At 35.5% G+C, this 27,649-nt stretch overlaps 1 protein-coding gene across 7 annotated transcripts in view; it reads left to right on the top strand.

Moving 5' to 3' along the window:
• Window positions 1-27,649, top strand: part of ARID2 (AT-rich interaction domain 2) — a 221,431-nt gene that overhangs the window by 190,754 nt on the left and 3,028 nt on the right. For 4 of the 7 annotated variants that reach the window (XM_020973721.2, XM_020973722.2, XM_078156447.1 and 1 more), the window contains 3 exons: window positions 4,890-5,038; window positions 25,226-25,364; window positions 25,455-25,540. In XM_020973721.2, the coding sequence (XP_020829380.1) occupies window positions 4,890-5,038; window positions 25,226-25,364; window positions 25,455-25,540 (374 nt within the window). Of the gene's footprint in view, window positions 1-4,889; window positions 5,039-24,420; window positions 24,674-25,225; window positions 25,365-25,454; window positions 25,541-27,649 lie in introns of those variants that run through there. The other 3 variants (XR_013487354.1, XR_013487353.1, XM_078156445.1) reach the window with 3 other exon arrangements.

Below are 27,649 nucleotides of genomic sequence, written 5' to 3'. Positions count from 1 at the left end.
ATAAATGATTCCTAAACAAGTAAGCTGTATAGTTAAAACATTCTAAAAACCATCGTAATAATTTGCTTACCATACTTCTTAGTATCTTCCAAAGTTAATATTAGATTATTTTGAAAACTAAATTATTTTATTCTTGAAAAGATAAATTGGATTTATTCCTGTTTTACATCCTTGTCAGGTTTGGAATTAAATACTATTTCAGTATGTATTTGGGGAGGGTACTGAATGTGGGCCATCATGTTGAGAGCATTATTATGTATCCTTTCTTGTAGTGGTTTTATTTCAAGGTTTTGCAAGAGAGGTTCAGGTAGTTTTTAAGGGTTTGCTTTGGATTGTGTAGAGACATTAATGGCTATATAGGATGCTTGTGTTGAGAAAAGTCTTAAGTAATAAGAACTATTCAGAAAAGGCAAGGAACTTTGGCTAATTGGAAGGGAAAAAAAATGAAGACAAGTACCTGAAGATATAAAGAGAAATATTTTCCAAGAGTAAGGGGCTCACCTAACACCTCATTATTAATCTATTGAGGATAACCATATCAGTTTATCCTCTTTAATTCAAGCTTTGTTCTCTTTCTTTTACAGCATGGCAGATGCCCATATGGGAGATAACTATACATGAAATATTATTTTGACTATTTTTATCTTTTTCCCTCTTTTGTTTTGCTTCTTCCTTTGTCTAATAATATGCATTTCTGTTACCTGTTTTTATTGTTTTTATGGACTATTCAAAACACCTTCCCGTAGGAAGTTAGGTAGACTATAGCTGTGTGCAATGCCATTGACATTGATATTTGCATGACTCTTTTTTTTTTTCATCAGAAGGTTGGCAATTATCAAGTATTAGGAAAACAAGTGCATAGCCTGAGGATACAATTTCACGCACAGCCACGAACTGGATCAATTCAGCTAGAGCTACAACAATTTGGTTTTTTCCCAAAAAAACCCACTGTTGCATTGGTAATTAGGCTAGTGACTTACTATATTTCATGGGAAATTCATTACTAAGCATTGATAGAGTGTGTGTGTGTGTGTGTGTGTGTGTGTGTGTGTGTGTGTGTGTAGTTCCATACTTAGTTCAAGAGGGATAACTTTTATGCCAGAGAAAACTGAGTGTACATATCATAATTCATCTTTATCATTTTTTCCCATGGTTTCATTTAAAATATTCGGTTTTTAAAAGGTGACTAAATTATAAAAATACTTTGGAAAGATAAATTATTATATAAATGCCAAGTATTTATGTTGTTTCCACTGCTAGGGATCCATAATTTGATAGTAAAATTATGAGCCTTGACAAATTTTGTTTTCTATGGCTTATGCATTTTAATTGAATTTTTTTCATTAGTTAATTCATTCTTTTCAAGACTTTTATTAAAAGATTAACATTGAACATAGATACTAAGCATTATTAATAACTTGCATGTAAGTTAATTTCAGTACACAAAATGAAATACAGGATTCTTTATTTTCCATTCATTATTACATTCTTACTCTTTTTCTTCACAGTTAATATATACCTATTCTTCTGGTTCTCTTTTTTCTTTTTTGCATTATTTCATATAGGTTTTTCTAGATTTCTTTATATACTTCATACCCATTGATTTAAATTGCATTATGGTATTTTATTACATTCATGTTCCATAATTAAACCATTTCTCTATCATTGTACATTTACAATGTTTCCAGTTGTTTTTGTAATTACTTATGATATTGCCATGAAAATCTTTGCACAAGTAGCTCATTTTTAGTTTTTATAAAGCTTTCAGGGTGTGTTCTTAACAGTGGTCAAAAGAAATTGGTGTAAAAGGTATGATTATTTTTTTAGCTGTCACATTGCTCTCTAAAAATATTCCACTAGTTTACAGTCCTCCAATTATGGAAGACCATCACTCCATAATTGTGCCAATGTTGAGTTTCTGTCAGTCAAGTTAATAAGCATTTAATAAACACCTACTATGTGCCAGGCACTGTGCTAAGAGCTGGGGAAAGGCAGAAGACAATCACAACCTGGTAGGGGAGACAGGAAGCAAACAAATGGTTGCAAACAAGTTGTAGATAGGATGAATAGGAAATAATAAATAGAGAAAAAGCACTAGAATTAATTGGGGTTGGAAAAACAACCTTGTAGAAGGTGGTATTTTAGTTGGGACTTAAAGCAAGCTGGGGAGCCAGGAGGTAGAGATGATAGGAGAGAGCATCCCTGGCATGAGGGACAGCCAAAGAAAATGTCTGGAGCCAAGAGATGGGGAATATGGAGTATCTTGTTTATGGAATAGCAAGAAGGCCAGTGTCGCTGGATCAAAGAATATGTCGGCTGGGAGAGGAGAGTAGAAGGGTGTAAGGTATAAGAAGAATGGATAGATAGAAGGGGAGGAAGAATTGAGCCAAGGTTATGAAGGGCTTTGAACATTAAACAAAGGATTACAAAATCCTTTTTTGTTGATCCTGGAGATGATAAGGAGCCACTTGAGTTTTTGAATACAGAAGTGACATGGTAAGATCTGTACTTCAGGAATATCACTTTGGCAGCTGAATGAAAGATGGACTGCAGTGAGGAAAGAATTACAGCCAGCAGGCTATTGTAATTGTCCAGTACCAGCACCTAGGTGGTGCCAGTATCAGAGGAGAGAAGGGGGAGTATTTGAGAGATGTTGCAAATGTGAAGTCAGCAGTCATTGGCAACATTGGATAGGGGCAGTGAGAAATACTGAAGACATAATACCTAAGTTGCCAGTCTGGGTGACTGGGAGGGTGGTCAACAATAATAGGGCAGTTTGGAGGGGAAGTGGGTTTAGGGAGTAAAGTTTTGGACATATTGTATTTAAGATGTCTACTGGACATGTCTGAAAGGCAGCTGGAGATGCAAGACTGAAGGTCTTGCAGAGATGTTAGGGTTAGATTTAGGTAGATTTAAGAATCATTAACATAGAGATTGCAGTTCAGTCCATGGGAGCTGATGAGATCATCAAGTATAGTATAGAGGGAGAAGAGAAGATGAATCAAGAGAAAGCCCTGTTACCTACGGTTAGTGGACCTGACTTGGATGAGGATGCCCTGCAAAGGAGACAGACAAGGGGAAGAGAACCAGGAGAGAGAGGTGTCCCAAAAACCTGGAGAGAAAAGAGGATCAAGAAGAGGGCAATAAATAGTGTCAAAGGCTGCAGAGAGCTTAAGAAGAATGGGGATTGAAAAGACAACATTCTTAAATTAACATCTAAGTAACATCTGTGTTACCAACTTCTCCCTGCATCACACCATGCCTGGACCGACAAATTCGCCTTCTGCAATAACTGGGCTCAAGTTTCCTTCTTACATTTTCTCCAATTCTAGTCTGACACTAGATAAATTGTCTTTAAATCTGCACTTTCATTATTTTATTCCTCTATTCACTAACCTTCAGTGATTCTCGTTGAGCATAGGAGAGTATTAAAACTTGTTAACCTGCCATTTATTGTCCCAGACTGCTATTCAAAACTTTTCTCTGTTTCTCAGCATAATTTCTACTACAGGAAAGCTGATTTACTTATCATCTCAAATACATATTACTTTTGTGTCCTTGATTTTAATATTTATACTACTTGTAAACCCTTTCCTACCTTTATTTGCCTGCATAAATTGTACCTATCATTCAGGGTCTAGTTCAGATATCCACAAAGCTTGTTCTTTCCCCCTTTCAATAAAGGAATGACTTTCTCCTTTCTCTCCTTCCACTTGTTGTTTGGTATTTATCATTCTTTATATTGTTAACTTTTGCTATGCATGTCATTTCAGAAACTAGATTGGAAGCTCTTTTGGGGCAAGGACACAGTCCTTCTTGTATTGTGATTTGCATGTGCTACTTTCTCAAAAAATATCTGTTGACTGAAGGAAAGTCTTTTTTTTTACTACTAAAAGCCATTTGTGTTCTCCCTAGAAAGAGGATTTCAGGGCATCAAGAGCAACAATTATTACAGCTTCTTTTCTTTTAGTTCTTTTTTCTTTATCCAGCTATGTATTTTCTTCCCTTTATACTAGAGTATAATATAACTTCATTTTGTCAAATTTTATCATTGTAAAGGTTTTAAATTTCTATTTTGAGTGATTTGTAATATTTTCTATCTACTTAGCAAAATTACTTTATAAACAAGATGATAAAAACAATTGAGATGAACATTTTAAATATAATCTGATATGTAATCACTAACTAAAAATACACCACATTATTACTATGTCATACAAAAAGCATTTTTCCTTTTGTACATATACTAAAACTCAATATGTAATTTCTCAGTGTTGGGGTGTAAATTTGTTAAAGAAGAACGTTTGAGAGGGAAGAAACAAAGAATTGAATAGTTTGCCATTACAAGAGAGTTCACAACAACTAGATCTTTTAACTTTGATGGAGAAAAACTCACCTCATTAAGGGAGTTAGTCTTAGAAGTTAATTTGATGAATTAACAGGTGTCTACATAATCATTCTGAGTTTTGTACTGTTGCCTGCTAGCCTACATGAAGCATATCAGTAAATTTATCATGGATAAGAAAACATTTAGTGTTTCAACTTTAGAAACTAATACTTTTCTTATGAATAGAAATCTCCAATTAAAGATATTTAGTTCAAAAATTATTTAAAATGAATGATTTAAGTGCTATTGTGATGATTAAATGTAATTTATTTACCTAAATTTTGCTTATATGCTTCTATGTGAAGTAAAGGAATCTGAATATTTTTAAGATTTTTCGATCACATGTATGTCTTAAATTAAAAATATTTGAGGAAAAGTAACACTCAATATATTAATAGATAAATGCACAATTTTTCAAGTAGAGTTGTTTGAATGAACTATAAAATGTGAATGTGTTTTCCTTTGTTATTTAAAAACCCATGCATTTGTAATTTTTCAACAGAGTACACCTGTGACACCAGTGTCAACTGTTCAAGTGCAGGGCCAGCATAACAGTTCTCAGCCATCTCCACTCAATACATCCAATCAACATGGAGAACAAATGAAAAAACCTGGACAAAACTTCATGTGTCTGTGGCAGTCTTGTAAAAAGTAAATGGCTGTTTTATTTAATATACAAGTACATTTTAGAAGTGTTCTATTTTCAGAATGAACTTATAGTTAAACTCAATTTTTTAACGAAAACTTTTTTTAAGAGAAACTTTTTTAGCAAAAAATGTTTATTTTAGAAGTGATCACTCTATAAATCTAATGTAAACAAGTATATTTTAAATTAGGGGTAAAATTCCCTGATATATATAGATAAGTTATGATTTAACATAATACATGTATATATAAGAACATCTTGGTATATGATAATTATAAATGTTTCAACACTTTAGAAGTCTCTTGAACATTTCTATAAGTTAGAAACCACATATTTTTTGAATTGCCATGGGGAGAATGAGCTTGACAGAAAATTCAGAATGATATTGATGAATTAAGGTGCCATCTTAATTCCTCAGGGAAATACCTTCATATCAGTTCATTCTTTAGAAACATAAACTTATAAAAACTTTTAAAAAATGTTTTTCCTCATATGCTTTTTTCCCCAGTTAACAAGCATTTATAGTCTTTCCTTCCTGTCAAGATCCAACCATTTTCCCACTACCCTACCCCAACTGAGGAAGAAAAAAGAAAAAAAATCCTTGTAAATATTAGTTATTGAATAACAGCTATTCCCATTGGTATTTCTCATTCCCAAAATGTATTTCTCATTCTGCAACTTGAGCATTTTTCATCATTGGTCCTCTAAAGTTGTGGTTGGTTATTACATTGATCAGAAAGATCTTCAGTCTTTCAAAGTTGTTAGCACACACTACCTACCTAAATTTTAACAAAAATTATAAGCCAATCCATTATCACAGTAGTTTAGATTTAAATGTTCTACATCAAACTCTAATTTATGGTATTTATCCACCATTGCCATGAACTCCTAAAGAGATGTGTAATGTATTGTAAACCTTTTGTAGAGACTTGTTCAAGGACTGTGTTTGTCAGAGTGTGAACTGGAGATCACTGGTGTTTCTCCAGATGATCTGTGGGCTTATCTTTTATAGCATTAATGTTTCTAGGAAGACAGTGTTTTTTCTTTTGTTCATCATGTGAATATATGTAATGAATCATTAATGAATTTATAGCTTCATCTATGACTTCAGAAACATAGTACCATTTTGGTTTTTTTTTTTAAACTGGAAAGCAGAAGTTAATGAGTACCTTCTTATATCTCAGAGTGGATAGTGGATTGAAAAGTTTTGAGAATAATTCCTCTAGGGTTCTATAGGTTTTTTTTAAGAATAATTTCTCTAGGGTAGCATATGGTACTGTTGTACCTTCTTCTTATACCCTAAAGTGGACAGTGGATTGAAAAATTTTGAGAATAATTTCTTTAGGATCCTGTAGTTTTTAAATACAATTAATGAACCTTAAAAGTTTGTCCCTCCTCATTAATAGAATCACACTAGAGAATTGTGAGTGTACAGAAATGAATTATTTTGTGTCATATAATATAACAGCTTGGAAAAAAATTTCATAAGGACAGAGTAGGAATATTCTCCTAGTTTTTTATTGTCTTCAATGGATAGACTACAGACGTATAGTTTTTCTACTGAAGACTTGGTCTTTTGTCATGTTGTTGTTGCGTGTTCCTCACAGGATAAATATGAACAAGAAATTTTGCTGAGTGATTTAATTTCCTTTTTCAGTAACTGCATCAGGTACTTCACAGCCATGGAATTTGTCAGTTTATTTAGTATTTTTCTGTAATTTTAAATTAAAAAAAAAAACAACTTATTTAGACCTAGCTAGTTTAAGAACTGCCTTTCAGAGATATCCCAAGGAAGCTATCCTTTTTTCTTCATGAAATTTCAGTTAAAGTTGAAAGTATATATGTATCTTTTTTAAAGCAACTTCTCATGTTTCCAGAAACTGGGGACTAAACATATTATCTCCTTCTTTTTTATTTTGAAGTGCTTTGTACTTAAAAGCTAAAAGTAGCTGTTTTTACTATATTGCTTTCATGTGGCTGAAAGTGACATACTGTCTTCTCTCTCTACACACGCAAAGTGTCTAGTGTATGTGGTGCTCCTTCTTTTCCTCACATGGTACAGGATAGCATCCCTTACACTCAGCCATCATTTTTTTTAATCATGATAGATAAGAAATAACAGTGCTAGTCAGTGATCCATGTTGCTTCAAGTTATTATTCACATTGGCTTTAAATTTCATATGCCTACTTTCTTATTCCTTTGTTATCTTACTAGGAAAGGGAATAAGCATTTATATAGTGCCTACTTTATGCTGGGTACTCTGCTAATTACTTCACAAATACTATCTCATTTACTCCTCAGTACAACCCTGTGAGGTTAGTGCTCAGTTTTATAATTGAGGAAACTGAAGCAAACAGATGTTAACTTGCTCAGGGATACTTAGCTAGAAAATGTCTGAGGCCAAATTTGAACTCCATCCTTCTTGAATCTAGGCTTAGCATTCTATCCCTTGTATCACTTAGCTTCCTCTTTTTTGAAAGATACTATATGAAAGATATTTCTTCCCAGTAGGAATCTTTTCCCCAATATCCAACTCTAGGAGAAAACTGAAATTTGAAAAAGTGTAAAGCTTTTTTAAAATTCAATTTTAAGTTCTGAAATTTTTCCATCATCCAACCCATTGAGAAGACAATTACACAAAACCCATCACAAATAGGAAGTCATGTAAAACAATTTCTGCATTAGCCATGTTCTCCACTCCCTTACCCGTGCCCCCCCCCAAAAAAAAAGACAAGGAAGAAAAAAGAAAAATATGCTTCAGTCTCCATTATGAATCCATCAGTTCTCAATCTGGAAGCGGATAGCATTTTTCATTATGAGTCTTTTGGAATTGTTGTGGATCATTGTGTTGATTGGTAATTAAGTGTCTTTCACAGTAGATTATTTTTATAATATCACTGTTATTCCATAAATTGTTCTTCAGGTCTGCTCAACTCAATTTTTCATCAGTTCACATAAGGCTTGCTAGGTTTTTTTCAGATATTCCCCTTCATTTCTTACAGCACAATAGCATTCCACCAAATTCATCTACCAGATCTTGTTTTTATTGTTGTTCATTCGTTTCAGTAGTGTCTTAACTCTTCGTGACTCCATTTGTAGTTTTTTGGCAAAGATACTGGAGTGGTTTGCTATTTCTTCCTCCAGCTCATTTTATATATGAGAAAACAGAGACAAACAGGGTAGGAGAAATTAAATCTTTCCCTATCCAAAGATCTGCCAGATAATTTTTTCCTTGCTCAATTAATTTGCTTATGATGTCACACTTTATGTCTAAATCATGTACTCATTTTGAGCTTATCTTGATATATAGTGTGAGATGTTGGTATACCAGAATTCTTTCTGGTTTTCTCAGGTTTTTCTCAGATAGGGAGTTCTTGTTCCAGTAGCTGGGATCTTTGGATTTATCAAGCACTTCTGTATGTATTGTACCTAATATACTACACTGATCAGCCTTTCTATTATGCAGCACCAAATTTAGATAGTATTGTTATTTTTGTTATATTGGCTCGACCTATCCATGAACCATTAATATGTCTCCAATTATTTAAATCTGTCTTTATTTGTGTGAAGAATGTTTTATAATTATGTTCATATAATTCTTGTATGTGTGTCAAGACAGGTGGACAGTCTTCTCAAGCATTTTATGCTATCTGTAGTTATTTTCAATCAATTTTTTTCTTTCTGTCTGATCCTGTTGGATTTTATTGATAATATACCGAAATGATGAGGCTTTTTGTGGATGTATTTTATATCTTGCAACTTTTCTGAAGTTATTGTTTCCATTAAGTTTTTAGTTGACTCTTTAAAGTAGTAATTTTGTTTCATCATTGTCTGTGCTTAATTCCTTCAATTCCTTTTTCTTCTCTTATTGGATAGTTAGCATTTCTATCACAATATTGAATAATAATGGTAATAATAGACATCGTTGCTTCATCTCGATCTTGTTTTTGGTTTTAGATAGGTAGTACTTCACATTTTAAGGAAAGTTAAGTTTATTCCTGTGATTTCTAGTCTTTTTTTTTTTTAACAGTTATGAATGTTGTATTTTGTCAAAGTCTTTTTTGTGTCCATTGAAATAATCATATGGTTTTTTGTTGTTTTTGTTGTTGATATTGTCAGTGATGCTGATCATATAGTTAATTGAACCAGCCCTACATTCTTGATATAAATCTGGCCTGGTTATAGTTATAGTCTTTGTGCTATATAGGCTCTAGTCTCCTATTTAAAGTTTTTGCACCAATATTTTTATTTTGTTTTGTTTTGTTTTGTTTTGTTTTGGCTAGGCAATGGGGTTAAGTGACTTGCCTAGGGTCACACAGCTAGTGTTATGTGTCTGAGGCTGGATTTGAACTCAGGTCCTCCTGAATCCAGGGCCGGTGCTCTGTCCACTGCACCACCTTGCTGCCCCTAAAATTATGGGTTTTTTTTTCCCACCAATATTAAATTAGGGAAATTGGTCTTTAGTTTTCTTTTTGTATTTTAGCTTTCTGATTTTTAGGTATCAATAACATATTTGTGTCATAGAAGGAAATTAGTAAGACTCCTTTTTTACCTATTTTTTCAAACCATTTATGTAGTAATATTGGAATTAATTTTTTTAAGTGTTTAGTAGAATTCATTCACAAATCCATCTGGTCTTGGGGTTTTTTCTTAGGGAGATCATTTATGGCTTGTTCAGTTTTCCTCCCTAAATAGGATTATTTAAGTATTCTATTTCCTGTTGAGGTAATATGTGCAATTTATGTTTTTGATAAATATTCATTGATTCAAATTGTCAGTTCTGCTGGCATAATAGTCCTTAATAACTGCTTTAATTTCATATTCACTGGATGTGAATTTACCCTTTTCACGGTTTATACTGGTAATTTGGTTGTCTTCCTTCCTTTTTAAAATCAAATTAGTCAGTGGTTTATCCATTTTATTGTTCCCCCCCACCCCCACCCCAGAAAACTAGCTCCTTTTATTTGACTTCAGTGGTTTGGTTTTGTTTCTACTCTCAATTGTATTAATCTCACCTTTGATTTTTAGGATTTCTATTTTATTGTTTAATTGGTAGTTTTAAATTTGTTGCTTTTATAGTTTTTTAAGGTGCTTACCCAAGTTGTTGATCTGCTCTTTTCCTCTCTTATTTATTGTAAATATTTAGAGATAGAAATTTCCACTGTCATGCTTTGGTTGCATCCTACGAATTTTGATATGTCGTCTCATTGTTGTCATCATCTTTAATGAAATAATTGTTTGTATGCTTTGTTCTTTGACCTGCCCGTTCTTTAGGATTAGATTATTTAGTTTCCAATTATTTTTTTAATCTGTGCTTCAAAGGCACTTTATTAAATGTAATTTTTATTCAGTTATGGTTAGAAACATATGTACTTCATATTTATCCTTTTCTGCATTTCTTTGTGAGGTTTTTATGACCTAATACGTGGTCATTTTTTTTTGAAGATACCATGCACAGCTGAGAAATCCATATACTCCCATTCAATATTCTCCAGAGATGTATCATATTTACCTTTTCTATAATTCTACTCATCTCCTTAATTTCTTGTTTGTTATGGTTAGATTTATCTAGGTCTGAGAGGAGTAATTTAATCCTCCACTAGTTTTCCCTCAGTAATTTAGATGCTTTGTTATTTGGATTGATTGTCATTGGTACCTTTTAGAAAATTGTAGTTCCCTCTTTTAATTATGTCTGGTTTTGCTCTTGCTTTTTGTCTCTGCTCCAGCAGAGATTCTAGACTCTCCTCCAGCCCAATGCTACATGTGTCCTTTTGCCTTTCACTCTTGCCATTTTGCCTCCTCTCCCATGTAGCTTTTAAATATGTGTGTGTGAGTGTAATTTCTACCTTCTTACCCTCCTACCCAAACCTACTCCCCACCCCCAATTGAGAATATAAGAAAAAACAAACCGATTATAGACATGTGTATGTCAATCAAAATGAATTTACACATTGGCCAAGAACAAAACATATTTGTCACATTTTGCATTCTGAATCCTCCTTTTTCAGAAAGTGGATAGTATCATCATTAGTTCTCTAGAATTCTGGTTAGTTATGCTAATAAGGGTTCAGTACGATAGTATTTAATCACATTTTTATACCCTATCTTATTCAACCATTCCCCAACTTATAGGCACTGTCTCAATTTTTTTTTGTACATCCTTAGAGTTTGGTTTGCTGAGGACTTATTCCTCATCCCCCCCACCCAATCTACACTTTTAACTTCCCCTCTTCTTTCCTTCCCCTCCTATTTTCCTGTCATTTGAAATGGATTTTTGTGTCTGTATATTCTTCTTTCTGTTGACCAGTTCAGATCAAGAGATTCAAGTGGTAGCAGTTCCCCTTCACCTCTTCCCCTCTTATTTATATAAATAATCTATTTGTGCACCCTGATAATGTCAGATAATTTTTCCTAGCCTTTCTTTCCCTCCCCCTTCCCCCAGTTTTTTTCCCTTCTCTTTTCTTTGCATTCTTTTCTTAAAATCTCTAAGATTTAGTAGAACCACTCCCAAACCTTGTCTAATTGAACTTCCTCTATGAACCTCAATGATGTTCAGAGGGGATATGTATCATCTTGCCATATTTCAAAGTGAGCAATTCATCCTTAATTAGTCCTTTATTACTATTCATTTATGTTTACCTTTGTACATTTCTCTTCACTTTTGTGATTAGCTGTAAGCCCATGTCCCTTCTGAAATGATAGTATTACAAGTTCTCTGCTCCTTTTTAGTGGTGACTGCTATATGTTCAATCCTGATTTTGGCTCCTCTTTTCTTGAACTCTTTATTTTTGGCTGCTTGCTGGAAGCTTTCAATTTTGGCTGTGATATTCCTGGGAATTTATATTAAAAGGTTTCTTTCAGAAGGTAACTGGTGGTTTCTTTCTATTTCCATTTTGCCTTCTGTTTCCAAGAGATTTGGGCAATTTCTTTTAAACTTTCTTGGAATATGATGTCTAGCCTGTTTTGGGGGGTCAGATGATAAAATGATTATTACGTTTTTCTCCTTAATCTAGTCTCCTAGTCAGTTGTTTTTGCTGTGAGATACTTTACATTTTTTTCCATTTTCGTAGCATTTTGACTTTGTTTTAATATTTCTTGTGTATGCATGAAGCCATTGGTTTTTACTTGGTGCATTCAAATTTCCAGCGAGTTTGTTGCTTGGGCAAGGTTTTGTACCTCTTGTGTTGAGCTTTTCCCTTTCCAGTTCTTTCTTGCATTGGTCTCATTTCTTTTTCAGTTTTTTTTCTCACTCTCATTCTATTTATTAAAAAATTTTACTTTTTTTTAACTTTTGCTTCATCTCTTCTAGGAATTCTGGTTAGGTTTGTCTGAGGCAGTGCTTGTGGATGTCTTGGAGTCATTTTCTTTTTCAACATTTCTGTCTTGAATGTCCTGGCTTATGCAACATTTTCAAAGATTCCTAGCTGTTCTAAGATCTATCTTCTGATTGTCCTTCCCTAAGCTTCATTTTTATTATAGTTATTAACAAATTTTCTTTTAAGTGTATATAAAATTTAATTCAGTAGTAACAAATTTGCTATTTGTTTTTCCCTTAGGAGTCTTTTTTTTGTTCTTTGCATATTTTTTATAAAAATTTTTATAAATTTTTATCTTCTTCCTTTTCATCTTTAATACTACCCACTAACTCATCCCTAACCCCAGTATGCTTCTTGTGATCCTATCATATAGAATGCCACATTCTCAGAGTTGTATCTAGCCCAAAGGCATCAGAGAAACACATGGAGCACATAAGTAGACTTTAATATATTACTAATGACTACCAAGATGCTAGGCATATAAGAGAGTACTCAGAATACATATCATCAGAAAAACAGAATGGCTGCCATCATGCTAGATAGATTCTCTATAGATGATTTATTAAGAGGTGGACAAGAATTGAACAGGATGAGAAGGTGTAGTAGACACTGTAGTCCCCGTCATTAGAAGTAAAGCGTTTTTGCTGTTGTTGCTCAGTCTTGTCTTGAGTCTTCATGACCTTATTTAGAATGTTCTTGGCAAAGAGACTGGAGTGGTTTGCCATTTCCTTCTCTAGCTCATTTTGCAGATGAGGAAACTGAGGCAAATAGTGACTTGCCCAGAGTCACATAGCTAGTCTGAGGCCAGATTTGAACTCAGGAAGATGAGTCTTCCTGAGTCTATGCCTAGCACTCTGTCCACTGTGCCTCTTGGTTGTCCACGCATCAGTGAGATTACAGATCCATTAAATAAAGGACCTTGTAACACTGGATATTTAAGTCTACAGCAGCAGTTTCCCTCGAGACTACTCTTGAGAAATATACCAGGAATCTTAAGAATTTTTTCCCTTTTTTCTAAAACTACAATTAAGTCAACTTAAGAAAATTAAAGGGAAGGAATTTATAATGGCATACCTAAGTAAAATTCAGATGTACACCAGCCCTTTCTATTTCTCTTTTCAGAACCTGCCTAAGAAAAAATACATTTCCTCTTCTGTCTGTTCATCATGCACAGCATTCCTCAACTTGTATTCCAACCTTAGATTAATTCTAGAGGAGTTTGTTTCCAATTTTGGAAGCTTTTTTTTTTTTTACTCATGCAGCTCTTGTACATTTTGACCTGGTACTTTTGGATGTTGTACTCAATAGTGTACTGGAACATAATTAGAAATGAGATGTGATTGACATTGGAGTACAGTGTGCAGAATTTCAGACTGTTTCTCACTGCTACAATCCATTCTGAGCTCAGCTGAAATTTTGTCATTTGCTGGTAGTTGTTGTTCACTCATAACTGACTCTGCATGACACATTTAGGGTCGTCTTGGCATAGATACTAGAGTGGTTTGCCATTTCCTTCTCTACCTTATTTTATAGATGAGAAACTGAGGCAAGTACAGTGACTTGCCCAGGGTCACATGTCTTCCTGACTTCAGGCCCAACACTATCCGCTGTGCCACCTAGCTGCTGATTTGTTGATACAGATGGCTCAATTAAAGTTGGGGTTTTTTTTTCCCCTTTTCGGATAGGATTTAAATTGTAGTGTATCTGAATGGGAAGAACTCAGAGCACTTGTGCTACGAATAAGGCTTCTTGTATTTATGTATTAATAGCAGCTTGAGAGCTCTGTACTCTCTACTAGGACTTGAAAGGTAAATTTCAGAAGTACCAGAAGTTAGATGACAATGATTGATTTTCTGTCCCATAGAATGAATGGTGACAAGTCTTTAAGCAATAAATAGCAGCAAATAATTAAACATCTTATATTTGAACTTTGTTGATTTAACATTGGTTGTTTTTTTTTTTTGGCTAGGCAATGGGGTTAAGTGACTTGCCCAGGGTTACACAGCTAGTAAGTGTTATGTGTCTGAGGCTGGATTTGAACTCAGGTCCTTCTGAATCCAGGGCCAGTGCTCTATCCACTGTGCCATCTAGCTGCCCCAACATTGGTTAGTTTTTTAACAATCTAAAAACTAAGTAGTCCTATTCCCTAGGGGCTTTTTGCATATTTAGTGTCATAACTAAGTGGTTTCTAAACCATTCCCCCTCCCATTTTTACAAAAATAACTGTTATACTAACCTAGACAGTCAAATGCAGCAATCAGTTCTGCAGCACAACTTATCTGTCATGATTCTATGTTGACTGACAGTGACAGATGTCATTATTTAGATTCTGAATGTGCTCTCTCAAATTGATCTCATTTTTGCATAGTGTATTAAAGGAATAACAATGCCTTGCCTGTCAATTGGAGAGAATTTGCTTTGCTAGGTTAATTTTTTATTGATTTGTTGCATTTTGTCTTCATGGGGGAAAAGTAGATAAATTCTTGTAGAAGTTCAGCTGAAAAATATACAGTCCTTTTGGCTGTTGACTTTTGGGCAGCCCCTTCCTCTTTGGCTAAGAGAGTCTTACACCCAAGAAGATGAGCTCCAAGGTTTAGAAAGTCATTAAGATATCAAAAAAAAAAAATTCTGTGACTTTAGGAATAGCTGGTTACTCCTAAATGTTTTCTTTTTTGCTTTAATGCCACTTTTATCATATTGGTATGGGTATTCCTTTCCCCACTGATGCAGTATCTTGTTATCTTGTTATCCATCTTTTCCGTAAATTTTTGATGGAGATTCTGCCCAACCACTGTTAGGCTTCTGAGTTCTTTATCTCCAAAGAACCACGCAGCTATCCATCTGATTTCTGATTCTCCATACATAGCTTAAATGCCTCCTTTTCAAATTATATCTAAAGTCAATGCCTTTTATGCTGCTCTTATACATAAGTCATCATTAATAATATGCTTCAAACTGCTTACACTATCCATGCATTTCCACTGCCCTTTAAGTTACCTTATGTTTTGATTTTTCTGAGATAATGGTTTTCTGTCATTGCATTAGTATGACATCATTTGGAGATTATTGATGTTCAGGAAATGGACTTTGTAGCAGTGAGAAGTTTACGGTCATTGACCATACTGTACATTTGCAAAAACGAAGTCTAGCCTAGTCTCCTACTAAATTTTGGGCCCAGCTTAGCCCACTGAAATACTTGTCCAAAATGTATATATTGATGGACTAATTCAGCTAGTTATTGCATAACAAGTTTAAGTAATAATCTATGCAATATTTTTCCAGAGTGGTTGGTTTCACTAAGATGGATTTTGTAGCTTGATGTAAATAGTGTGATATTATGTTTTATAAAAGTCTCCAATAGTGAATACATAAAGGGGAACAATTACCAATATTCTGGTAAGCACATTTGGTGAATATATTATCTCTGTTGTTAACACCTTACATGATGTCATTATTGAGTAAATCACTGAACAGAGTTGAAATTATCTCTCTAGTCCCATCTTTGATGAAGTCCTATGTCATTTTGCTTTACACAGGAAAGACACTTTATCTGAGGAACTTTTATGAGACTGAATCAGTTTTGTTTTACTGAATTAAATGCTTCTTCAGTATTAATGAACATTATTTTTATACTTTTAAGTCAGTTTTGTAACCATGATTAATTCAATATTTTTATATTTTAAAGTTTACATAAAAAGGGTTGTAGAAAATTATTTGTAAAAGCTTGCCCTTTTCTTTTATGTTTTCATTGATGATGCTTATTCTCATAAAGATTTTATAGAAAAAGTAGGCGGGAGGGAAGAAGAAAAAGAAAAGGAAAGGAGGAAAGAAGGTTGGCTTAAGCGTCCTGCTGTGTATGTACCAGACACTGTGCTAAGCACTTTGAAAATATTAATAGATTTTATCTCATTTATTCCTCACAACAACCCTGGGAGGTAGCTGCTATTATGATTCCCATTTTATAGTTAAGAAACTGAGGCAGACAGGTTAAGTGATTTGTCCAAGGTCAAACAGTTAATAAATGTCTGAGGCTGGATTTGAAGTCAGAACTTCCTGACTCCTTGCTCAGTTCCATATCCACTGCACCATCTAGCAGCTTCAGCGTGACTTGGCTTAACTAGACCTCACACCAAATTCTTTGTAGCCATATTTTGCACAAAACTACTTTTCAACATTTTTTGAAATCATACAGCTATAATCTTTCAGCGTTTTCCTCTCTAATGTTTTACAAATTAGTTTGAGGTCAAAACCAGCATAGACGTGGATAGCCTTGTCTTTGCACTTGACTGGGAGATTAAATATTTACTGACTCAATTGGTTTCTGTTCTCATTCATCTTCATTATTGTGAATATTGTTTTACTTAGTTACATTTATCTGAGAAAGAGTAATGGTCAAGTCAAGTCCTTTATTTTTTTTCCTAAAGGGCAACAACTTTGAAAAATTGGTTACATTGCGCGATGCATGCTGTACATTTTTATCTTTATCCTTTGTTATTGTTTACTGTGACCATGGTTGTAACTAGTGGTATGACTGCTACACAGACAGCCGAATTTGAATTAATAGCAACATTAAGAGCTTTTCTTAGTAGCTTAGTAGCTAAGATTATATAGTTTACCATTGAACCAATTAATAAAAAACCTTTCTGATGTGTACTATTATCTGTTAGAATTTGTTATTATAGCCTTGAATTACCCATGCTCACCTCCATACCTTGAAAGTTGAAATTTAGAGGAAGAATTCTAAGGTAGATAGAAATTAATCATCAAACTCATTTAATTCCTTGTCAGTAATAGAACAAAATTGTAATCAAGTCATATTTCACAGCTTTAGTATGAATTATAGAGCTTGAAGTAGTATCCAGAGATTATCTGAGAAACTGTCTTGATACCCTCCTGCCCTATTAATATAAAGTAGTCTTTAGCTAAAAGAAATATTTATAATTTTCTGTATCTCCTAATCTGTACTGCATATGGCCTCAGTGCCCTCATTTGTAAAATGAAATTAAAGATGTGGTAGGTTGGTAAGAGTATGAGAGTTGGTGTTAGAAGATTTGGGTTCAAATCCCAGTTCTTTCTACTTGACCTTAGTATGACCTTGGATAAGTCACTTAACCAATTCTGCCTCAATTTCCTCATCTATAAAATAGAAATGAAGAGAAGCAGTATAGAGAGCCATCCTCAGAGTCAGGAAGAACAAATTCTTGCCTTTGTCACATAGTAACAGTGTGATTGGGCAAATCACTTGATCTCTCAATGTCCAGTATTTCATCGGTTACTTTAAGGAGAGCAGAGACTGAGGAGTGAATGAGAAGAGAAGAAGTGAAGTCAGGGACTATAAACAGCTTTTGGAGTTTGGCTGAGAAAAGGGAAGAAAGATGTAGTTCATTGGTTCATTGTTCTGATTTTTTTTTTAAGATGGGGAGATTAGGAAATAGAGAAGTATGTTAATAATTCACGATAGTGAAAGGTATTTGTTTCATGAGTAAAGTTTAAATGCCAAATGTCCAGCTGAGGAGATGCCTCAGTCAGGTTAAGAAAGTTTTTGGGGGGCGGCTAGGTGGCACGGTGGATAGCGCACCAGCCCTGGATTCGGGAGGACCTGCGTTCAAATCCAGCCTTGGACACATAAGATTTACTAGTTGTGTGACCCTGGGCAAGTCACTTAACCCCCATTGCCTAGCCAAAAAAAAAAAAGTAGTTTTTGCTTGTAGGCTTTTAAATTTATAAAAGGCAGAGATAGTGTCTCTTCTACTTTATATGTACATGTGATACCTGAGAAATTTTTTGATTTGATAGTGGCATGTGTAATAGTATATTATACCACCGACTTAAATTAGTTTGGACTAAAATAAAACTATTGTCCAAAGCGGGTGATGGATTCTTCTTGTTCACATTAAAAAACTTCTATGCCAATCAGACTGCTTTGAATTAAATCAAACTGTATTCTTCCTGTTCTGACTTTATAATATATAGGGATAGGTACTGGGCCTGTAATTTCATTGGTATCGGGAATTCTTAGATAAAGAGACATACCAATACAGGTCATCACTTCCTGTGCAACTGTGCAGTCTTATAGAATTGTCTATAACACAGAAAAGTTAAGTGATTTACCCAGGGTCACATATCCTGTGTCAGAAGCGGCCCTTAAACCCAGGTCTTCCTGTCCCTGAGTTGACTCTCCATTTCCCTCTGCCACCTAGAAGAGACCTTAAATGTCATCTGGTTCAGTCTCCCCTTTTTACTGGTAAGGGAACTGACGTCACAGGAATTAAAGTCATCTGCCCGGTGTCACACAGGTAGCAAACGGCAGAACCAAGTCTCAAATCCAGGCCCCTGGACTCCAAATCTAATCTTCTTCTTCAGTCCCTGTAATAACACACTCCAGTGTCAGCGTTTGGTGAGAATTTTACCGTCACAGTTGAAAAATATAGTCAGTACAGTTAATGGCCTGGGGATTTCTTATCTTTGTCCCAAATAAATATTACATACAAATGAATACTTCCAGCAATAATGTTTAAGATTTACTTTGAGCCATCTCAGAGGAAGTATGTGAGAGAGTGTGAGCCCGAGAGATGAGAATATTCGGGTGACGCACACTTGTGAAAGGCAGATTCTGTATGTAGTTGAATGAACAGAGCAGAAGAATCGGGAGTAGAGATGACAGTTTTTGTTAATGGCAGTTTAAGCAGAAAGTGAGACGTCGCATGTGGGTGGATACAGAAAACTCAACTGAGAACTGCTTCTTTTATGTTCTCTGACACAGTGCGCAGGCATATTCCTTGCTTTGCATTGCTAGACCTTTCCTGTGCCATCTCTCACAAATCTCTTCTCTTTTAAGGTTCACCAAATCTGTCTCGGGCAGCTAGGTGATACAGAGAATAGATTGCCAGGTCCGGTGTCAGGAAGACTCATGTTCCTGAATTCAGATCTGTAGCCAGACACTGACTGCCTGTGTGACCTGGGCGAGCAACTTAAGCCCCCTTTGCCTCCATTTCCTCATCTATAAAATGAACTGGAGAAGGAAATAACTAACCATTACAGTATCTTTACCAAGAAAACCCCAAATGAGATCATGAAGAGTCAGACATGACTGAAAACTATGAACAAATCTGGCTTGTCACCTTGTCTAAATCCATATTACAGTCTTTTATTGACTGCATGTCCCTCTCTCTCCTTGTGACAATTCATTTCGTACCTAGTTTAGCCTTCTTCTCCATCCCAATCCATGCACTTGTACTCAGGGACTTGAGTATTCTTGTTGATTCCCCTTTTCTTCTCACCCGTAATTGTGAATTCTGAACTTTGTTGGATGATCTTAACCTCCTATCCATCTTCACCTCACTTGCCCTGAAGCTGGCTGTCTTTCTTACCATGACCATCCCTCTTCCCTTTTCTGCTAGTCCCTGACTTCCCTGACTTCACTTTTTGTCCTTTCATAATGTGGACCCCAGTTCATCTGTGTGCTGTCTTCTACCCCTTGACAGTATGCTTTGCTAAACTCCAACCCTTGAATAGTTCCACAAGCCATCTCCTCATTCCTGCCTCTGAAAACCACTGGAAATCACATAAGGTAACAAAGTCCACTTGTTATTTAATCGCAACAACTGTCCACAGAAATCTTACTGTTATTCCTTGATTGATTTTCCTTCCCCAAGGAAGTTTTTCTAGACTGTATCTTCTCAAGCCTTGTAAATCATGTCCTCTTTGCCAGAAACTTATTTTTCCAGAAAATGAGGGCTTTCTGCTGAATTCTGTTCCTCTTCCACACTTCAAAACCCTCTGTGTTGTCCCCCATTCTCTCCTCCTAAGCTCCCTTTTCCAGTTCTTACCAAGGCCAGTTCTTTCACATGTATCCTCTCATACTTTCTTCCTGAAGATTTTTCTATGTAACAGTTCTTTATTTCTTCCTGGTGATTCCTGTTTAGTGTCCTTGCATAATCATCATTCATCTCCTGCCCCCGAGAAAATGTCCCCTACGTTTCAGTTCTGGGCCCTCTACATTTTCTCAGTGACTTTTTCCATTTTTGTGAGTTTAATTATTGTTTCTGTACAGATAATTTCTAAATCCACATATATACTCTTAATCTTTTCTAGATTCTAGCTCAGTCTCACCAATTGGTTGCTAGGTATCTTTGTCAGATACCCCCTTTGACATGCTGAAATATACAGCATATTTTTTCATCCTTCACCTTCAAAATTCCCTTTTTCTTTTGAAATATCCTAGTCAAACAGGTTCACAAACTCAGTCATATTTGACTTTTCCCTCTTTCCTTACCCCACACATACAATTACTTCATTACTTGCCAAGTCTTGTTGTATCTTTATATCATTTTTTATATCCAGATGTTCTTTTTTCATTTATGTGGCATTATCAGGCCCCCATAGCCTCTTGCCTAGACTATAATAATAGCCTTCTAATTGGTTTCTCAGTTTCCATTTTCTTCTCTTCGGTAACTGTCAAAATCACAAGGCATAGATCTGACTGTGTAACTCCTCAGCTCAAATCTTTTTAGTGGTTTCTTATTATGTCTCTATATACAATAGAAATTTCTTGTTCTAACATTTAACTGTTCTCTAAACTCATCATTCTGTAAATGTGTTTTTATACAGGTTGTCCCCCTGAACACCTCAATTGTTCTCCCTCCTCATATCTGCCTTCTAAGCATCCTTAGCTTTCTTTAAGGCCAAGCTCATTTGCCACTTCCTATACAAAGCCTTTCCTGATTCCCTTCCCACCCTTATGGTTGTTAGTGTTTTCTAACTCCCCAAATCCTCTTGTGTTTACTTTGTATGCTATACAAATATTTTAGTATTTGATTATCCCCTGTACCTAGTACAGGGACTTCAACAGAAGTACTTAATAAATTCCTTTTGTATTAGATAGTTTCACTTGTTTTTGCATTAGCTTAAAATTTTACTTAAATTTTTTTCCAGTTGATATATTAGAATTGCATTCTTAATTATCAGTAAATTGCCTAAATAGGAAGCTTATATTTTATACGTTCTTGAGAGAAGAGTCCTCAATTTTCCTCTCTCAAATTCTCCAGCTCCCTTGCTTGATCAACTTCCTGTTACTTTTAGAATCCAATACAGTGTCTTTTGTTTAGTATCTAACACCCTTAACCTGGCTCTAACTTACCTTTGCAGTTTTATTACATATAAGTAAGCTTCACACACTCAGGTTCCAGTGAAACTGAGTTTCTTGCAGTTCCTGACACATTAAATTCCATCTGCCTTTGCACAAGTCCAAATCATATTCTCTTTTCACCTTCACCTCTTAGAATCTTTAGTTTCCTATAGAGCCAAGCTTAAGTACTATTTCTTACATTCCTAGTTTTCCCTAATTGCTAACCCTAACCCTCACCCTCACAAAAATCACCTTGTATTTTGCATATACTTACATTTTTACACGTTGGTTTTTCGTATTGAATGTAAGCTCTTCCTTTAGGCAGAGGCTTTCTTTTTTTGCCTTTGTATCTGTCAACGCCAGCACACCACCAGCACCCAGCAGGTGCTCAGGCAGATGCTTGTTGATTGATTCTTGTGAGGCAAGTCCACTGAGGTGGTAATTCATTATGGGTTGTAGATGCATGTTTCTACTGTGGAAAGAGCACCTAAATTTTAAGTCACAGGATTTGGATTCAAATCATTCTTGCTACTTGTCATCCGTGTAAACTTGGGCAAAACTCCTAATTTATCTGATCTTCAGCTTCCTCATTTGTAAATGATAGTGTTCATGATCTGTAAGATCTCTTCTAGCCCTAAATCTGTGATCTTGTGATCTAGAGATACCACTAGATAAAGATCAGACATTAACATGAAAGGCGCCTAGTGATCATACATATGTCTAAAGTCAGACTTTCCATGGTAAAATAAATTTGTTACTTTTAATTCACCAGTAGGTAATTTATGTCAAAGATTTAGCCCTGAACATTTCTTTGAGTTGATATTCCATAATCTTTTGGAGATTAGTAACCCACACCAGTTACCTCCCCTGCCATCCCCATTCCTTCACTTATTTTCAATCTCTCCCTCTCTACTGGCTTATTCCTTCCTGCCTACAAACGTGCCCATGGCTCCGCTATCCCCCCAAAAATTCTTACACGATCCTCTATTCCTGCTAACTATCATCCTTTGTAGCTAATCTTGAAAAGGCCTCTACTTTCTCTCCTCATTCTCTTACCTTCTGGCTTCCAACCTTATCATTCCACCAAAACTGCTTTCTCCAAAATTACCAATGATCTCTTAAGTTGCCAAATCCAATGGCCTTTTCTCAATCCTTATTCTTCTCAATTGCTCTACGGCCTTTGACACTGTTGATCACACTCCTTGATAATTCTTTTCTCCAGGTTTTGGGGATACAACTCCCTCCTGGTTCCACCTTCTATCTGACCTCTCCTAAGTCTCCTTTCCTGGCTCCTCCAGCTCACTCTCTCTAACCATAGTTGTCTCTCCAGGGCTCTGTCCTCAGCCCTCTTCTGTTCTCCTTCTCTACTACTTGTTGATTTCATCAGTTCCCATGGATTTAATTTACATTGTTATGCTGATGGTTCTCAGATCTACCTTTCCTGCCCCAGTCTTTCTGTAGACCTCCAATCTTGCATCTCCAACTGCCTCTCAGATATCTTGAGCTGGATGTCCAGTAGACATCTTAAACTCAGTATGTTCAAAATAGAATTCGTTATCTTTCCCCAAACCTTCCCCCACCTTCCCTTCCCTCTTATTGTAGAGGGCACCATCCTCCTAGTCCCTCAGACATGCAGCCTAGGAATCATCCCAAACTCCTCATTATCTCTCTCCCATATGGCCCCCATCACATTCAAGCTTATTAAGTAGAGCCTGTCGATTTCACTTTTGCAACATCTCCCCTTCTTTCTGACACTGCCACCCTTGTAGTGCAGAGCTCATCATCTTACTCCTGGACTATTGAATTAGCCTGCTGGGGGGGTCTGTCTGCCTCAGCTCTCTCTCTTTACTCCAATCCTTTTCCATTCAGGCACTTAAATGAGTTTCCTAAAACACAGGTCACGTAACACCCCTGTCTGCTCCCACTCCTATCCCCCATAATCAGTACACCCAAGTGACTTCCTCTTGCATCCTGGACCAAATGCAAAATGCTTTAAAACCTTTTATAACCAAACCCTCCCCCCCCACACGCCCACCCCCTTCCCAGTCTTCTTACACCTTATTCCCAGGCAGGTACTGTTTGATCCAATGACATTCCCCTTCTGGCTGTTCCACTCCATCTCTCAGCTGAGGGCATTTTCTCTGATTGTCTCCATGCCTGGAGCATTCTCTCTCTTCCACTCCCAACTACTGACCTCCCTGGCTTCAAGTCCCAACTGAAATCCCACATTCTAACCCCTCTTAATTCCAGTGCCTTTCCTTTTTAAATTATTTCCCATTTGTCCTGTATACATAACTTGCTTTGTATATATTTGTTTGCATATTATCATAGACTATCTTTTGCCCCTTTTTTTTAGCCCCAGCATTTAGCATAGTGCCTGACACATAGTAGGTGCTTAATAAATGTTTATTGAATTTAAATGTAATTTAGGGATGGGGACTGGACCTATGATTTCATTGAGATGGGTAAGTCTCAGATGAGTAACTCTCCCTATCAATGAAGGTCAACACCTCCTCTGCAATTTACTGCCTTAGAGTTAAGACACCAGCTCTCTATCCATTATGCCGGCCACAGTACTGTTTCTTTTTTTTCACAGTACTGCTTCCAAAAAGTAAGAAGCTTTTCAGCAGGTAGGTCTACAAACAAGTAAGAGTAGTTTTTTAGATAGCCTATAGTCACTGTAATTAATTTATTCCTCTTACTGATAAAATTATTTCAAAATATATTTCATAAAGGAAGGTTAAAAGTGTAACTCATAGTGAACAATAAAAATTGGATAGTGTATTCATGTATTTCAATGGCACTTTAAAGTCTCTTCTTCTCACCTGGACCGCTTTTAAGCGCCCTTTCTACTTAAAACAACAGACGATTCATATTCATTTTCCAATGTCAAACATGTAACTTCAAATTCTAAGATTTCTTCTCCTGACTTTCATTTTAAAGTGGTATTGATAATGCAGAGGCAACGTGGAACATTGGATAGAGCTGACCTTGAAGTCAGGAAGAACTGAGTTGAGTCCCTCCTCCTACACATACTGGCTCTGTGACTCTGAGCAAGTCCCTTAATCTCTCAGTGCCCCCAAGCAACTTTCTAAGGCTATGAATGCACAGCAAGTGCATCTGCTTTCCCAGAGGAAGTTCTCACTGGGAGCTCCCTACATCGATGAAATCACAGGTCCAGTCCAAATATATGTGTGTATGTATGCTTTGTATAAGTGTGTAAAAAAGTATAGCATGTGATATTTATATGTATGAGGGCTGATCTATTGTTGTGTCATTTTATTTCCCTCTGAGAGGTTTTTTCCCTACCTTAAAGAGGGGGAAGTTGAAGCACAATGGTGGTGTTAATCCATTAATAAATTGCATAATTATAAATTTTACAAATTATCATTATTAATTTTATGTATTCATAAAGCCTAATTAAAGCTAACTCAAAAAGTTAAAAAGTTTGAATGTTTTGGAAAAGAAAAAACAACAATGTGGCACCTGTTTAAAATGTTTTTAAAATAGGAAGAATATTTTACATTTTCTGTAATGACATTGACTGCCACCATTCATTCTGAATTCTCTTTTATTTATTCTATTCTGCCTTTCTTTTGAAGTCAAAATTAAGAAATTTTGATGTAGTAAATAAATCCCCGTGTAGAATGTCTTAACATAATGAGTTTAAACTTTTGTTTAGTACACTAGTTTTTATAAAATCATTTTTTGAAATGGCAACAAAATAAGTTATTGATTTTTTTTTAAGGTGGTTTCAAACACCATCACAGGTTTTTTACCATGCAGCAACAGAACATGGAGGGAAAGATGTATATCCAGGGCAGTGCTTATGGGAAGGTTGTGAGCCTTTTCAGCGACAGAGGTTTTCCTTTATTACCCACTTACAGGTACAGTTTTCTTAACACTCTTTAATCAGGAAACAATCTGGTTGAATTAAAGAACTTAATACATTGTTTTTTCTTTTCTCTCTCAAAAAGGATAAGCATTGCTCAAGGGATGCTCTGCTTGCAGGATTAAAACAAGATGAATCAGGACAATTAGGAAATCAAAAACCTTCCAACAAGTAAGCATCATAAAGCATAAAGAGAAGGAACTAGCCAAAAAATCAGAAGAGATTCCTTAAAACTACAGTAGGCAGTATGATTAAATAGAATTAGTGTTGGATTGGCAATCAGGAGACCTGGGTTTTAATCTTAGTTTTTCCACCAGCTAGCTGTGTGACCATAGATAAGTCACTTCGTTTCTCTGAGCATCCACTTCCTTGTCTGTTAAATAAGACTAGGATAGGTAATGTGTAAGTTGTTTTACAGCTATGAAATAATTTGATTTTATTTCATGGACATTAGTGGGGTGGATCTTATTCCTTTTCATGTGCATTGGACATTCATGGGCTTATGGAGAAAAAACCTTTCACAGAACTAGCCACTCTTCCTAGAGGCTAAAGTGACATATCTTACACCTCTGTGTAGTTTAGTTTTTAAAATGAAAAGTGCATTTTTTTCTTCCATAAAGTACTTCTTTTTTTATGTTTAGAGGTATTATGGTACTCCCTGCTACTGTGTGTGCCAACCACTTGAGATAACAAAGATAAATATGACACTGTTTCTGCCTTCAATACACTTACAATCTAGTAACAAATACTTCTTGTCTCATCAAATCTATTTTCTTGAATGGTCTGTACTTGTTAGCTCTTTTTTAGTTACTTAGGATTAAGTGACGAATGAAAAACCTTAATTCTTTCACATGAAATTTTTAACATAATAACATAATATTAACATAATCTCAGTGATTGAATCAGAATCTGCTTCAAGTTTTCCATTTATAATTATTTTAGTCAATACCCATTTTTTATATTGGAAAATTATAAGAGAAACCTTGTCAATACTTTATTTTTTTGCTTAGAGCATCAACACCTTCTCAGTTGCCCAGGTTTATGATTCTGATCTCTTGACCCACACAGCCTATCAATTTCCATATCTTTTTAATTTTGCCTCCACAGTGTCTCTCTTAACCCTCACCTCTACTCTATTTCAGGCCTTTGTCACTTGGACTATTGCAACAGCCTCCTAATTCACCTCCCTGCTTCCAGCCTCTCCCTTCTTGAGCCTACCTCTCCAGACAGTTTCTAAATTGATTTCCAAAAACACAAATCTATGTTGCTTCCTTTCCAGATATTTAAAGGGGCTTCTTACTGCATCCAAGATAAAGTACAGAATCCTTATTCCTATATTCCAGCTAGCTGTCCCCTTTTCACACTTTTTTTTAAGACAACCCTTTTTTAAAAAAAAAACAAAACAATGTTCTGCCTTTTTTTTTCTTAGTGCATTAGCACATGGTTCCCCACATTAGGAAATTACTACTTCCTTACCTTGTTTCTTAGATTGCCTAGCTTCTTGTAAAGTACAAATCACATGGCACCTATTACCCAGGCCTTTCCTGGTCCTCCATTTTTAGTATTTGCTTCCTTTTGAAGTTACTCTGTTTCATATTTTGTATACTTTGTACTTATTTATTTGTATACATGTTATGACAAGTCACGCCTGCTCCTCTGCTCCCTGCTCCCCAATAAAATGTAACCTAGGGACTGTTGTTTTTGTCCCAGTGCCTAGTACAGTGCCTCCTTAAGCATTTAATAAAGCTTTGTCAGATTAAATTGTGAACCAGGAGAGTGTGTTGTCACAGAAGCCAAGAAAAGAAAATATATAAGTGAGTTTTGATTGGATAACAGTGTCAAATGCTGTAGAGAACTGAAGGATGAGGACTAGAAAAAAAAGACCACTAGATTTACCAGTGAATGCCTTATTATTGAAATATATAGGATATCTGAATAGTATGCCAGAATGGAAAATTTTTTTTTTTTCTAGATCCAGAATAATAATATTAAAAGTCAGTTTAAGTTCCTAAAAAGTAAGGAAGAATAAATACTAATTCATTAAAATATATCCATCATAATTCCATATTGTACTCATGTTGCAGTCTTGTTGAGACTGCAATCCATCCACATATGATAATAGCTAGCATTTATATAGTACCTACTATGTTCCAGATACTTATGTTTCATTTAATTCTCACAGCACAGTTCTGTGAGGTAGGTGCTCTTATTATCTGTGTTGCTCTCGAAGAAACAGAGGCAAAGAGTTTTAATAAGTTGCCTAAGGTCACACAGCTAGGC

This window comes from Phascolarctos cinereus, unplaced genomic scaffold (assembly GCF_003287225.1).
Source record: "Phascolarctos cinereus isolate Bilbo 61053 unplaced genomic scaffold, phaCin_HiC Scaffold_1;HRSCAF=81, whole genome shotgun sequence".
In the NCBI taxonomy this organism is placed as follows: domain Eukaryota; kingdom Metazoa; phylum Chordata; class Mammalia; order Diprotodontia; family Phascolarctidae; genus Phascolarctos; species Phascolarctos cinereus.
The sequence above is the reverse complement of the archived record's forward strand: the minus strand, read 5'-3'. Positions and strand labels throughout refer to the sequence as shown.